Source organism: Castor canadensis, chromosome 8 (assembly GCF_047511655.1).
Source record: "Castor canadensis chromosome 8, mCasCan1.hap1v2, whole genome shotgun sequence".
NCBI lineage: Eukaryota > Metazoa > Chordata > Mammalia > Rodentia > Castoridae > Castor > Castor canadensis.
Window position 1 is genome coordinate 12,242,127 of NC_133393.1, and position 15,636 is coordinate 12,257,762.

At 34.7% G+C, this 15,636-nt stretch overlaps 1 protein-coding gene across 13 annotated transcripts in view; it reads left to right on the top strand.

Moving 5' to 3' along the window:
* The window catches only part of Supt3h (SPT3 homolog, SAGA and STAGA complex component), a 369,638-nt gene that overhangs the window by 11,148 nt on the left and 342,854 nt on the right, over window positions 1-15,636 (top strand). For 10 of the 13 annotated variants that reach the window (XM_074082019.1, XM_074082016.1, XM_074082017.1 and 7 more), the window contains exons 2-3: window positions 288-388; window positions 8,605-8,628. In XM_074082019.1, the coding sequence (XP_073938120.1) occupies window positions 288-388; window positions 8,605-8,628 (125 nt within the window). The remainder of the gene's footprint in view (window positions 1-287; window positions 389-8,604; window positions 8,629-15,636) is intronic. The other 3 variants (XM_074082020.1, XM_074082027.1, XM_074082021.1) reach the window with 1 other exon arrangement.

Here is a 15,636-nt window from a genome sequence, read left to right on the forward strand (position 1 = left end):
AAATATTTTGGAGTATTTTTTTCTATATTGCTTATTACAGAATAGATACCGAAATGTTTTATCATTCACATAGGTAATTGATTTATATCTTATTTGACTAGCCAGCTTTTTCCCACTGTCTTTATTTGAATAAAGAACATTAAGTGTAAGAAAATCAGATTTACACGAAACAATTATCAGAAATTTAAATTTTTTATACTTTTGGAAATTATTTATAAATGCTGCTGTTTTGTACATTATTTATAGTTACAGGCATTTTGTACCCTCTATTTTTTCTTTTTATTCAGATGAATAATACTGCAGCTAGCCCAATGTCTACTGCCACTTCAAGCAGTGGAAGAAGCACTGGGAAGGCCATAAGCTTTGCAGCAGAATTGCAAAGTATGATGTAAGTATGTCTCTGCTATTTTAAGTTTATTCATGTCGAAGAAGGACAACAGAAATGAAATCTATAAAACTTAGCTTGGAAGTAGTTTATATTTCATCAAGTAAGTAAAATAATCTGATAACGGTTTAAATAGCCGTGTGTGAGAGGGGCCAAATTGGATAAAATGTTAGCGATGTGCTGCATTTGAAAAAGGAGTACTGGCTCCTTTGTTTTGTTTTTTTAAAAATAAAAGATAGAATGGATAATCATATAATATAGTTGTTATTTTTCCAAAACTGTGTTATTTATTGTTTATTATGTTAGTTTTAGATTTAGAAAGTTTTGAGACTAACTATATTTTTGGATAGTCAGAACATATTTCATTAGTTTTTCTCAAATGCCATAATTCTGTGAGCCTAAATTAAGTTAGTTTTTAATTTTGATTATATTTAAAATCACTGTATTTCAGGATGTTGAGAAATTAAAACATTAAAAATTTATTCAGTGTTCTAAAACCAAAAATTGGTAATACTTTCGTTAGATAAGATCAGAATAAATTAAACATTAATTTAGAAGCTGTATATGTGAGCTTGATTTTGAATTGTAGAAAATTTTGAGTTTATGTTTCTATATACTTGTGAATTAGTTTAAGGTTTTTCATTATGTTTTTATAAAACATATATAAAGAATCATATATATAGGAATCTTTTATGTTTTCCTATAGAGCTGATTCATTGATTTACTTTGTATTTTTAAAAAACCTTTAATTTGGAACTTTTCAAACTCTTAACAATTATAGGGCATAGTAAATATAATGAACTCCCATGTATCCATTGTCTGGCTTTAACAATGACTGTCTTTTACCAGGCTTATTTAACGTTTCTCCCTAACTTCTCTCTCTCTCCCCCTCTTTTTTTTTTTTTTAAAGAGGTATTTTAAAGCAAATCTCAGACATCTTCCCTCAAATTCATAGTATTTCTGAAAACAGGATATATGTTAGTGGGTAAAGACAGATGATATATGGCAAGGCCAGAAAGTTGTAACCATGAGCCTGTTTTTGTAAATTGTGTTTTATTGGAACACAGTAATGCTCATTCACTTATCTGTTGACCATTGCTGCCTTCATGCTGCATTCCAGAGCTGGGTATTTGTGACAAAGACTTTATGGCAAAAACTGTTTACTGTTGGGTCTTCTACAGAAATTTGACCACTGATCTACAGAAACATCTCTATAAGAAGAAAGCTGAAGAGTAGTGTTTACGTTTGTCATTTATACTTAGAGGTTCTACTTAATGTATTTGTTGGACTTCAGGTCATTAATAAAAAGTGAGAAAAAATAACATAAAAGCTAAATTCAGCACTTTCTTATTAAGCAGTTTTGCAAACATCTTCCCAACTAATGTACTTAAGCTGGATCAGAATGTAAAAGTTACTGTTGGCTATAATTGTAGAATAAATGTACATGTTCTTCTAGTTCAGACCTCATAGAGATGCTATTCTTAATAGTTACATTCATTGAATAGAGTCTGGAGTTATTCTTCTCCCTTTATGAATTTCTTCTCAGAAGGGGAACTAGAGCGAGAGTTTGGGGCCTTAAAGGACTGGATTTCAGTCCTTTACTGCTGTTGTCCTCCCTGTCATTCCCTGTGAATGAGTGTTTCCTGTTGGCTCCCTGCTTTCTAAATGAGTAACAATAGTTGTCATTTCCAAGAATTGGTTTCACCAAAAGGTATCTGTCAGTCACAACTAAAATTGTCATGATCTACTATGAAATATAGAACCCGGAGCTAGTCTGTTCTATTGGGGCTTTGGTAGAGCTTACCGTATTTTATATGTGAGTAGTGAAGCCTCTTTAGGAGCTACTTCTGCAGATCTTAAGCTAAGGGCTTAGCAGTCAAACAGTTACTAGTGAGCTGGGGTGACTGTAGCTGTCCCTGACTTTGCATGCTGTGTGTAACTGAGCACATTTGCTCTTTGCCACAGCTCTTGGAATAACATGGGTTGGAAGGGTCCAGAGGTTTTTCATTTGTAAGTTGTAGAACTTAAGCAGTGTGACATCTTTTTAGTTCAGGTTGTACAAACTTAAGAATTTTAATTAATTTAAATGCACTTCAAGAGTCTTCATTGGGCTCTCTCCCTTATTTTACCCATTTATCTATTTCTTGCCTTGTGTTGTATTTGTTCATGTTTATAAGCCTGGTGATGATGTCAGGTTTCATAGCTTAGCAGCACTTACTTACTCTGACTAAATTTAAAAAAATTCTTTACATATCGTAAGAATTCTTAAAAATGGAAAATTTTATCCTTATACAAAATTCACAGACTAAAAACAATTTTAATCAGAATTTTTACGTATAGTAAAATTCACTCTTTTAATTGTACGGTACTGTTAAGTTTTGCATTTTTAAGGATAAACATTTATCGAGCCGTTATTGTATGGCAGGATCGAAACACCTTAAAAGGCAGTATTTTCGCAGTAGAGAAGGGTATGGAGACAACTAGTTGTGATGAGTGAGGATGTGACAATTTTCAGGTAGTGCAAAGGATGGCATGGTGAACTCTTCTGAGTGTTAGCCTTCTAACTTTAGCTCCATACTTCTTCTTGGAATGTCCATGAAGTAGTCTGTGAGTACCTCATTAAAGCTAGTCATTTCTCAGTAAGATTTTCTTCTTTTCTCTGGAACTTTTGGGATAAATTCAACAACAATCTTATCCAGTGCTGCGGTAGACTAGGGAATTATTAAACATGTGAAGTGGTGTATATTGACTGTTGTTTGGTATTATGAAATTTGGAGCTATGAAAGATGTCACCTGTTTATCCTTGTCTGGCTTTAAAGAACCCTAATATATAAACATCTGACTTCCTAGTGGGTGGTTTTTGAACTGATAGGCTTCCTTCAAATAGTTATCCTAGTACATTTTGGTTTTTATAAAAATGGAAACTGAAGTAAAAAGTACTAACAGATACATAATTCCAAACATGTTTCAGTCATACCTCTGATGATATTGAATGCTTGTGGAGCATTCTGTGAACCAAACAACTCCTAAGTGCATCTTTACCATTTCATGTATACTCACACACCTAAGGGTAGATATTCTTATTCCCCTTTTATAGATGACAATTGAGAAGATTGAGTAGCTCATCAAATATTACCCATAGTTACTGGAAAACCCTGGATTACAACCAGGAAGTCTGATTCCAGAGCCCTTGCCCTTGGCACTTAAACTACATTTTAGTCAGTAATTTTTTTTAGTTTGATTTATAAAATTTAGTTTATAAACGTTTACCACTTCATATGTTACTAATACTTTGTAATGAAGTGACAGTGTGAAAGCTAAGTAATTGTTCAGCTAATTATTGGCTATAATAGCATTTGTTAACTTCCTGTCCTCAACCACCAAATCTTTGTCAGCATGGGCATGTCAGTAACTAAAAGAAAGTGTAATTTTTTCCTAAAAATTATGTACTAACTATATACTCTATATTAGATGTTATATTTGTGATATTTCACATACATGTGGCCACCTTTTTGAAGAATATTTAAATATTTGCTCTACATTTATAGTTTATCAATATAAAGTAATGTTTAATCTTAAATTCTAATACTTATAACTAAAATGTATATTAACTTACAATTTTTGTGAAATGCATCTGTTTGGGATATTTTAAGATATAATAAATATAATAATGTAAGATTTTCAAATTGTAATGTGAATTTGGTCACAATCCTTCTTGGAAGTAAGAATTTTTATAAAGGCAGATTGAGAACACAAAAGCACTCTACTGAAAGCTGATTATACTTTTTCCTTTAAGAAATAGGAAATATTTAAGTTTCTGGATCCAAATCAGTTAAGTGCCTGAGTTAAAAAATGTATCATTTTATAAATGTGGCATGTAAAAAATGTCATTTTGTATTTAAATATCAGCCAATTCTTTCATGAAAACAGAGTAACTAGGACTTTATTTTAGGATACAGGATAGTTACCTGGGAGAAAAGCATCTTACTCAGTCTTAGAAATGAATAAGGTAGCTATGTGTGGTGGCTCAAGCCTGTAATTCTAGATGCTCGGGAGAATCTTAGTTACTATGCCAGCCCAGGCGAAAATGCATGAAACCCCATCTCAACCAATAGAAGTTGGGTGTGGTTGTGTGTGCGTGTCATCCCAGCCCCATGGGAAACATACATAAGAGGATTGATGTGCAGGTATAAAGTAAGACCTTGACTCAAAAATAACCATAGCCAAAAGGGCTGGGGTGTGGCTTAAGTGGTAAAGTGCCTACCTAGCATGCACGAGGCCTGAGTTCAAACCCTAATATCACCAAAATAAATAAATAAATAAATTTTAAAAATAGAGATGGAATCCTCTGAGAAATTCTTAGCTACATGGGAAAAACTAGGTAGAACTTTACAAATCCATCTTAAAGGTGGATTTATCACACTAGAGAGTGGAAATTCCTGTTCATAAACCAATATGGTGGAGCACCAGGTGCTAATGGATGTGCAAGTTTTTTAATAGCTTTCACTTGCCCTTAGTGTGGGAATATTCATATAGTTCATTGTGTTCCTGTGTGTTTGCCTGCCCTCTGAGGGTGTTATAATAGTATGTGATTTATGTTTAGTATTAACTTTGCAAAAATCTCAGGTCTTCTGAATTCTGCAATACGTGTTTCAGATAAGGAAGCATGGACTTGTATCTACCTCACAAGGTTAATATGAAGATTAAATGAGATTAAATTAAAGCATATAGAATAGTTCTTGGATGAGTGTATTCAAAGTTTTGCTAGAGTTCTATTGTTACTGTTTGATTAACTCATGAAACCTTAAAAAATATAAGGAAGCCCTTTATTCAAAGAAACTGAGAAGAACTACTAAGTAATGTATCTAAGAAGAGGTAATAAGATCCTCAGGCAGATAAGCAAAAATGAACACAAAAGCTGTCTGCAAACCTGTCTGAGTAGAGAATCTTGTACTTGGGCTGTATGAGTCGATACATTTTTTAAAGTCCTCAGCAGTTTGTAGTCACTCCTGTGCTTTTGTGGTATCTGCCTATGTATTGTTAACAATTTCTATTGTTATCGTATTATTTCATTGTATGAATAGCTGCTGTGTTTTTAATCCCCTGGTGTCGAGTCATTAGGTTATTTCCAGTTTTCCCACTGTTATTAAAAATGATGAAACACAATCTGGATACATGTTACCTTAAAACCTTAGGAGATGAATTTTTGATACTGATTTCTTAATTTTTCTTCCATGAAAACTAAACTGATTCACATTTCTGTCACTCTGTGAGAGCTGTTTTTCCATTTCTGTCTCACTGGCCATTCAACAGTAGAAACATTATTTTGTTTAACAACTCTGACTACTGAAGCTTGAAAATGTTTTGGACATTTCTGTTTTTTCTTTTGTGGTTCTGTGCATAGATTCTTAATACAGTTTTACTACTTCTTGGTTTCTATTTTGTTTATTAAGTGTTTACATTAAGAGCTTTCACCGATTGTAGATCACATTCCCTCTCCCCTAGTTCATGGTTTCCTTAAGGTTTGTTTAAACAGTGACTTTTAAAAAATGTGTGAATTTTCATTTTTAATGTTTAATCAGTTTGTTGCTTTTTCCCTTTGCCCTAAAGTCCTACCCTCAATTTTTATACATATCTGCATATACTTTTTTATATTTCAGATTTTTCATTTATGCAGTTTAATATTTAATCAATTTTTTATATGTTCTAAGTTAAAACAATTTTACTTCACATTGATTTGCCAGTGGTTTTTACCACCACAAATTATGTCAGCCTTCCTTTCCCCTCAGCATTGAAATTCTGCCTTTATCAGATAATAGTTACTTTTGACTTTACTGCTTTGTCCCACTGAACTTTCTATTCCTTTGCCAGTACTGCATTATTTTAGTTATTATAGCTTCTTAATACGTTTTAATATTTGGTGTTATAGTTCAAGTCCATCCACATAACTTTTCTTTTAATGATATTTCTGGACTCTTTTCTTATTTTTCTTCCTTCAGATGAATTTTTAGGAATCATTTCATCAAGCTCCAAAACAAATTCTAAGTGCAGATTTTAAACAGCTTCATTTTTCTTCTCTTTTAATGCTTTCATGTGTATACTTAGCTTTCAGACATTGGTTTTTTGCAATTCATTTTACTTTTAAAGTTGATTAATGAAGCAGTTTTACATTTTGAAATTTTACTTGAAACAATAGTGGATAGAAAGAATAAAAACAACTGAGTAATAAGTGGGTTCCTTAACTAGTATATGATGTGAGACTGAAAAGCTTCTCAGTTTTCTTTAATACTTGTTTTTCTTGCTTGGATGTAGAATTGTGCTGTGACTGCAGTGTGTAAAAACCAATCAACCTATTCTCTTAATTCAAAACCATACAGTTTTCTCCCTCCTTTCCTGGTACTAGAGGTTGAACTCAGTCTTTTTTTGTATTTACTTGTTTTTCACATAGGGTTTTGCTAACTTTGTCTAGGCTGGTCTCAAACTGCTGTCTGTCCTGTCCACCTCTTGAGTAGTTAGGTCTTCAGTTCAGCTTATTTTTCAACAGTGGATATGGTCAGAAATAAAAGACCAGTTTAATTTTTTCTTTCTTGGAAGCACTGAGGATTGAACTTAGGGACTTAACACATGCTAGGCAAGTGCTCTACAACTTGAACCACACCACAGCCCTTTAGTTTATATTTTGTTTTTGAGATAGGGCTTAACTGTGCCTGGGCTGACCTTGAACTTGTGATCCTTTGCCTCCACCTCCCATGTAGATGGGATTGCAGGCATTTACTGCTTGCCTGCGTATACATTTTTATGGACATATAAAATTCCATTCTGATTAATGGTGTAATATACATTGGCACTTATGCAATATAGTTAATAGGGAATAAATATATTTACTATATTCATTTCAGTAAACACATGAAGATACGTGATTGAATGGGTCTTTTTTCAGACCAATTTAATGAAAATATTTCTGCAGTAGATTAGGAACATTTATGAGTACTTATAAACAGAGTGCTAGGTATAGTTCTCTACAGCCTACTCCACTTGTGCTACAGTGATGCCCTGGGATGCCATAGAGGCCTAGAATGTACTTTGTCCTACTTTGCTATATTTTTGAATTTATCTATTTGTATAGTTTTTATGTTCTCTCTCTTTTTGGCAGTTGCTAATTTTGTTGTCATGCTAGATGTCAGCAGTGTTTCGCCTTTCCCCTTTTTGAATGCTCCTCTTATTTTACTATAGATTAGTAATCAAATTAGTGAAATTTGTACCTAAAATAAGAGTGCATGACCTGCGAAAACCTGAATAGTTTCTCTTGTGAAAAAATACTTGGCTTTTGTTGCATGAACTTGCTATCAGTTTTGAGAGCTGAGTTGCATGCTTCTCAACTCAGCTTTTTGGTTGCAGTTTTGAAGGCTGAGATTGTCAGCTAGCAGGTCATAGTCTATTTGAAACTGAATCTCTTCTCATTGAAATAATGTTAGGATTTTTGCTTAGGTTGCTGGGTTAATTCAATGCACTATTTTTAACCTATAAAATGTCTGAAGTAATATTTATTTTTAGCTATGCCTAATTACAGTTCTTTCCATTTTGAAGGAATAGTCAGGGCTTCTGGCAAAGATAGGAAGTGGGGAAGCTTGAGGAAAGCGATGAAAGCTTGTCAGTGCAGTAGTGCAGTTAGGGAGAGAAAGCTAATTAGAAGTATGTTCAGTGTTGCCCAAGTTGTCAAGGACTCAGCTGGGCACAGTCAGCATCTAAGGCCTCCAACAGTAAGGCTGTGTAAGTTTCTGTAGCAGTGCTCAGTTGGTGGGCAGAGGGCTGGCAAACAAAGATGATTGGGTTGATTTAGGAATTTGAAGGGCAGATGTGGCAGGTGTTGGAGATTTGATCGCTGAACTTAGACTGTGGGGAGGAATGAGATAGAAAGTATAGTGGAATTGATCAGTTTGGAGAAAGGATTGGAGAACTCAATGCAGTGTAAAATTAGGTAGAACATAAGTAGTAATGAAGAGAAATAGAAGTAGAAAATTAACAAAATAGAGACCTCAGCCTGGACAAATCCTCCAGGATGTCTTCTCTGATCTGTCTAGTCTTGATTACCACCTTTCTGTATGCTTAGTACCTTGTACTCCTTCTAGAGTACTCTTGTTTTACTGCTTTACAGTGACGTGCTTACTTGTCTGTCTCTGTTCCTTGATGACAGGAGTTTTAATTTTCCTATTTTGCAGGGCCTGGTACCTGACAGGTGCCTGGTAAGTACTGAATGTATAGAATGACTAGGAGGCGGTGAGCACAGCGGGCAGTGCCAGTTAGGAGGACAGCCTCTCTGGGAGTAGCTGCAGTTGAGAAGAGGCTAAAAGTCCTCAAAAAGAAGAGGCAGCAAATGTGGGCTGGATAATCTTCACACTGTGTGTCATCTTAGAAACTCATATAACTGCTTTATTTTGGTCATCCAAAGCCTTTTTAAAAAAAGCTTTGAACAATAAAAATGTTCATGCCTTGAGTATTTGTTTTGCTTCCTTATTACTAAATTTAGAAACAAAGTTTAATCATCCCCACTATTCTTTTATTACCATGATTTTTTTTTATCTTAGCTTCATGGAAAACATTTGTTAGACTTAACATTTTATATTTAGGGCTCCGATTTACTTGAGGTGACCTCATCACTGCTTCCTTAGAAAATTAATAATAAGTGTATGTGTGTGTGTGTATGGTCTACAGAAGGAAGGATGGGTTAGTGAAGCCTTACAAATATGAGTGATTGCTATTCTGTTTTTAAATATCTCTTGGATATTGAAGTTTTTCTTATTTATGCCATTTTGGTTAGTTAGGCTTTATAGGATAATAGATAGTATTGAACTTCAGCATATTTTTTGTTAGGATCACCTATTTGATATTCTGAAGCAAAGCAGTCTGTTTGAATGGTATCAGTTATTTAGACTGAATGGAAATCCAAGGCCTTTGGAAATTGTTAGATCAGTTCTTTATTTACTCATGAGAAACAAGATCAGAAAGAAGGGCCAGTTTGTTCTAGGATACATAGTTAGTTAATCATGGGTTCAGGTCTGTATACCTGGTCTCCTGAATACTAACCCAGTGTACTTTTGTAGTACTGGCCTGCTACAAATTAGTGTTAGACTTTCTTTCTTTTATTCTTTTCACTACTGGGGATTGAACTCAGAGCCTACATCTTGAGCCATTCCCCCAGCCCTTTTTTTGTGATAGGTTTTTTTCAAGGTTAGATCTCACAAACTATTTGCCTGGGTTGACTTCGAACTGTGATCTTCCTGATCTCTGCCTCCTGAGTAGCTGGGATTACAGGCATGAGCCCCTGGCACCCGGCTTTGACTTTTTTTCTTATCCTTCATTTTTTAAAATTGTCAGCTCTTTAGTTTGTTTTAGATGAGATTATAATATTGGACTCACTTTAAAGTGATGCTACTTAAAGCATTTTCATTAATTTGAAGCATAATTTTTAATGTTCTGTGATCAGCTATTATTAGCTGTTCTGAGCATGTAAAGATTTCACTCGTTTAAACATTACTGGGATGTCTTAAATTTCATAATTAGAACCTGATATGAGCTGACAAAAGGCTTATCCTTAAAAGTTTTTGTTGCTTTCATGTTTCATAAACTTTCTTTAAAAGACATGGTGATGTCACTATTGCCCACTTTTCAGCAGCTAAACTTTATTTTTCAAATTATTGTTTGCTTTGAAGTTAGCTTTTCCCCTCTCATTTCAACTCTTATTTAGTCTAAAGCAGTGCAACTTGGTGTAGTCAGTTTGTGAACTGTTTGTTGTAAGTCTTCTGTGAGATAAGTAGCTTGAACCAGAACGGAAGTCAGTTCCCTGCTTCCTTCATTGACAGTTTTCCTATTACAAAAGTAGAACTAAATGGTGACTATTAGCATCATCTAATGCAGTCGGTTTATATTCTTGTGCAAATAAATTCCTTATATCTCATTGTGCACTTGTAATAAATACTGCTTAGACTAACATCTGTTGGCAGAACACATCTGTTCTGTTCCAGATGATATCATATAGTTGAGGTTTTTTCTTCATTAAAAACACACTGTTGACGGCCTGCTGTGAGCTGAGCGCTATTCTAGGTTATGGAGATGTAAAAGTGAGTAAGACATGCATCACCCTGAATCACATGGAGCTTGCATTCCATTTCTGCTAGAGATGACATTGTTTCTGTTTTTTCAGAAATACTTCTTTTTGTGGTGAACTGTGTTCTTGCAGCTTGCAGTCTTGCGCACTAAAAGCCTTTGACTTAATTGTGTGTACTTTTACATATTCATTGCACCTTTAACTCAGATCTTTTTTTTCTGTGACAAGTAAAACCTTAGAAGACAGAGTGTGTATTTGAGTCACCCTCTTGTTTTACTTGAAATTAGTTTTTGAGGCAAGGATCTTTTTATTTAGAAGGAGATGTAGGAATTAATTTCCAATTAAAAAGGACAGTGACACATGAGTTGATGATGCAGTAGGTCCAGTAGTGCTCTAAACAATCATCGTTCAGCTGGAGGAGTGGGTCAAGTGGTAAAGCACCTGCCTACCAAACGTGAGGTCCTGAGTTCAAACCGTAGTACCACCACCACCAAAAAAAAAAAAAAAAAAAGTCTTATTTGAATTATTGACAGATGACCTGTTTGTCAGACTTTAGGGTATTTTATAGGTTACACTAAAATATTGGAATTTTAATGATTAAATACAAAGATTGGCAAATTAAATTGGTGAAATAACCTGTGATTTAAGAGGAGCTGGTGGCTCTCACCTGTAATCCTAGTGTGGTCTGTGAACCACACAGTTAGTATTCCAGTTTAGACTTTGGGGGATTTAAAGATTGGAAAGTTGATTATAGTAACTGAGGAGAATTGTGGTTCAAGGCCAACTTTTGTAAATGTCACAGTGTACTCCCAGTACAACAATAATATGATAATTAGAAACAAATAAAAGCCAAAAAAGAAAATAGTGATAGAGCAGGTGATTGGTATCACAGTGTGACAGACTTTGAATGGCAAGCTAAGGAGTTTAGTCCTTAACATAGACAACAGGAAGCCTGTCAAAGTGTTGGAAAAGTTGAAGTTGTGATGTGCATCGACACTCATAAGAAGGATTGATAATTAGCAGTTATGTGGACTGGCTGGAGGAAGACTTCATAGCACTCCATGTGTCAGTGAATGGCACTGGGCATGACGAATCAGACACTGTAGGTTTGATTCTTAGGCTTTAGACTCTGATGGGATTAGTGAGCTAGCTCTCAGATGATTCCGAGGTCTGTGTCTTTGAGGAGCAGTTGGCCCAAGGGCCAATTTGAGCATTGAGTTTTATCATTTGTATGTTAACTGATTCCAAAAAAGAGTTGAAGGATCTGTTAATAATTGTTTAAAATATAATAGACTAGGGGAAATAAGAGGAACTCAGAATTAAGTCCAAGAAGAGTATAGATATAAAATCAGTCCAGCAGGCAAAATGTACAGAGATGGATGTAATAAAGTCTTTTACTGATTGCTAAGATGGGACAAAAAGCTTTACTGTTAAGCTTTATAGCAAATATGAAATCATTTCATTGTTCACTATTCTGTCTTCAAAAGAAACCAGATTTAGTTCATGAAATAACACATAGCAATTTTTTGGAGTATACCATTTTATGGTGGTAAGGTATGAGAAAATTTTCTTTCATGAAAGTTTACGGGGATATTGTATTATGAGTCAGATAACTGTGTCTCTACAGCAAATATAAAATCATCAAAATCATTGGTGGAGTCACATCTTTGACTTCAAGCTAGGAGCAGCACTATTAGGTGAAAGCACATTATTTAATTTTTAAGATGATTTTGAGATTGTGGCTTCAAATTTTGCTCACTGGAGCTCTAGGATTTTCTCCATGGGCCTCTGGATTCCCTCTCCACAGCCCTCATTAATCAGAGCAGCTCTTCATTTGTTTTGCAGATTGAGTTTGGATTTAAAAATTGGTGTATGAACGGAGTTCTATCACTTAAAAAGGTTTGGGCCAAGTCAGTGAGGGAGTTTCCAACTGTAAGAAATACAAGTTAAGAGTTCTACTTTAACTTGTCTAAGTTACTTCTTTAGAGGAGGTAAACTAGGAGCTCTGTAATGGCTAGTCTCTTGTTATACTAGTTGATGTTCTTTTTCTTTGTTATTTCTACTTCATATCACCTTTTATCATTAAAAGAAGGAAATTTGGATTGACAATTTCTCATATTTACAGTTGTCTTCTGTGTTTCCTGTTTTTTTTTTTTTCCCCCCTAGTCAGTGGTCATGAAAGAGGGGCAGGAAGAAAAGTCATCTGCAGGTGTAAAATAGTTCACTAGTAGGCAAGAGGTATAGATCATCAGTCAAAGGAGACCTAGTTGCAAATGAAGTCTGCAGATCTATCAGTTTGAGACCATACTGGCTAAGATTGTAGAATGGATTATTAAAGGCATGATTTGTAAACATTGAGAAATTAGTGGAGCAAAATGTTTTTACTAAGCAGCAGCCATGCATCACCAATTCTGTGCTGTGTCACAGTTACTAGATATTATCTCAAGAGCATGGGGCAGACACTGTGCTTTAAACTTCATAGGCCTTTGACAGCTTTGTGGAGAAACTGTGGACTCACATGGAGAAGTACAGACTAGTAGCTGTTGATACAGTTGTGCAGCTTAATCATTTGCAGAATGCCTCAAGTGATCAGAGACATTGTTTTTAGGAGAGTTTAAATCTAAAGCATAGGACTCTCTCTTGTTCAGTCATTGTGAATAACGTGACCAGTATGTGACCATGGGAATTCTCATTTGAAAAAGTGCCTTTTGGAAGTGGAATTAGATTGAACTTTTTCCTGTTGGTCTCTCAAGTCCATCAGAATGAGGAATAAGGAGTAACTACTGACTGTTTTTCTTATTCTGAAAAGTCTGAACAAGGTGTAGCAGCAGTAATAAACAAGCCAGACACCCCTTAATTGAGAGTTGTTTTCAGCAGGGCTTCTCAAACTGAGTTTTCATTGAAGTGCAGATTCTGATTTGGAAGGTCAGGGTAGGTAGGTTCTCAGATTCTGCATTTTAAGCAAGCTTTCAGCTCACTGATACTGCGGGTCTGTGAACCACACAGTTAGTATTCCAGTTTAGACTGTGGGGGATTTAAAGATTGGAAAGTTGAGTATAGTAACTAATGATTTTGTCAGATTGTATGGAAGAACTTTTATTTAATTTTCACAGAAAACTTTCAAGGTAGGTGGTAGTATTTTTATAGATGAGAAAATTGATATGCAGGGAGCTTAACTAGCTTGCCCAAAGTTATATAATAAAGAGTGCAACTGTGATTTAAATTTAGAGATCACTAACAGAAACCCTTGTTAGTCCGTCATGTTTCCCTGAGATTCTCTGGGTTTTCTGATTGTTTTCCCACTTCAAATAGTTGCTAACTGGAGGACTTTGTTCTATTTCTTACACCTTGAGCATGGAGAAATAAACACATTGTTCTATCAGGTTTTTTTTTTTTGGTATGGATTCATGAAAAATAAACTTTTTAAACATTAGAACATATTAGTTGAATTTTAAAGTTATAACATTATATTCATGTTTTTTAGATGAAAAATATTGATGAATATTCAAAAGCACTTCCCCAATCCTACTACTGTCTAATATAACTGTTGTTACTGTTTTGGGTTTTTCCAGTGTACATACGTTCTATATAATTAAAAAAGATTGTTTTTAATACAGATTGTGCTGTATTTAATTCAGTACCATACCTTTCTCTCTAAAGACAACCTTAATAATACAAAGACAAAGCTCTTTCTGTCCTTTCTCATTTTCCCCTTAGTTATTAGCTCTGTCAGCATTCTGTGTACACTACAATCTAATTTTCCTTATTTTTCCCTGTTGCAGCCAAATTTCTTTGTGATCTTAAACTTGCCCATCTTTTTCATATTCAGTCTTAATTCCTTCCTTCCTTCCTTCTTCCTCCCTTCATTCTTTTCTTTTCCTTTTTTTTTTTTTTTTTTTTTGTTTTTTGGTGCTGAGTCGCAAACCCAGGGCTTTGTGTATGCTAAGTAAACACTCTTAACAATAAGCTACTGCCCCTGCTCCCTACCCAAGTCTTAGTTTGGTATACTAAATCCATGACTGCTGAATCACTGTGCCATTTTAAAATTTATTCCCTGCTGCTTTGGTTGACTGTTCTGACTGCACAGAAAGCCTTTTGTCCCTCTTCTCATGTCTTAAAAGGCTTCTGATGAAATAAAGTAGGAACACTGTGGAATTTAAACCAAAGGCAATGCGTTACCTCACGCTGTCACTATTTATTGCTAACGACACCTTTTTCTGACTTTTTGCCTCTGTTGCCAGATAGGTTAGAATCTGAGAACAAGTAATAATACTGCAGCTGTGGAAGACATTCAGCTATCTCTTACTCAGTAGTTAGTCCGTATCTATACTACAGGTGTGTTCATTTCGTTGCTGCTTTTTCTTGAGTTGTACTCATAAATTCTGAAGACAAGCTGGTGGAATGGCTCAAGTTGTAGAGTGCCTGCCTAGCAAGTGTGAGGTCCTGAGTTCAAACCTCAGTGCCACCAAAAAAAAATAAGTTATGAAGACAAACTCACCTTTAGACCTTTTCACTATATGTTTCTAATTAATATGAAAATTTATGTTTCCTTTTCTAAAATGTAGTATCTGATTTTAGATTTGTATATGTAATTATTTAATTTTAGTAGGTGAGTCTATCTTAAATTTGTTGGTTTTATCATTAAAACATTATGTATCAACTTAAATTTGGATGCAGAATAATTGAAGAAGTCTATTGACATTTGTAGATCCCAAACAGCTTTCTCTTCTCAGTGCTTTTTTTTTTTTTTTTCTTTTTTAGCAGTACTGAGGTTTGAACTCAGTGCCTCAACACTTGCTGGGCATGGACTGTACTACTTGAGCCATGTCTCCAGCGCCTCAGTTCTTTGTCCTTGTGAAAGTGTGTCATCTATGGCTTCAACTAAGGGTATCTTTTTCTCAGTGGAAACACACAGAGTGAAAAAAAAAAATCTCACTGCTTTTTGTGGTATAGGGAATGCTAACGATAATATGAAGTAGTATTTAACTCTAGCTCTAACACCAAAGCCCTTGATTATAATCATTATTATTTTAATTTTACACATACAGAGGATTATGAGGTATAGGTGTTCACTTTGAGAGTTTAATTTTTTAACTTATAAGTAGTATATTCAAATCGCACAATAGATATACTGTGTGGTATGAAC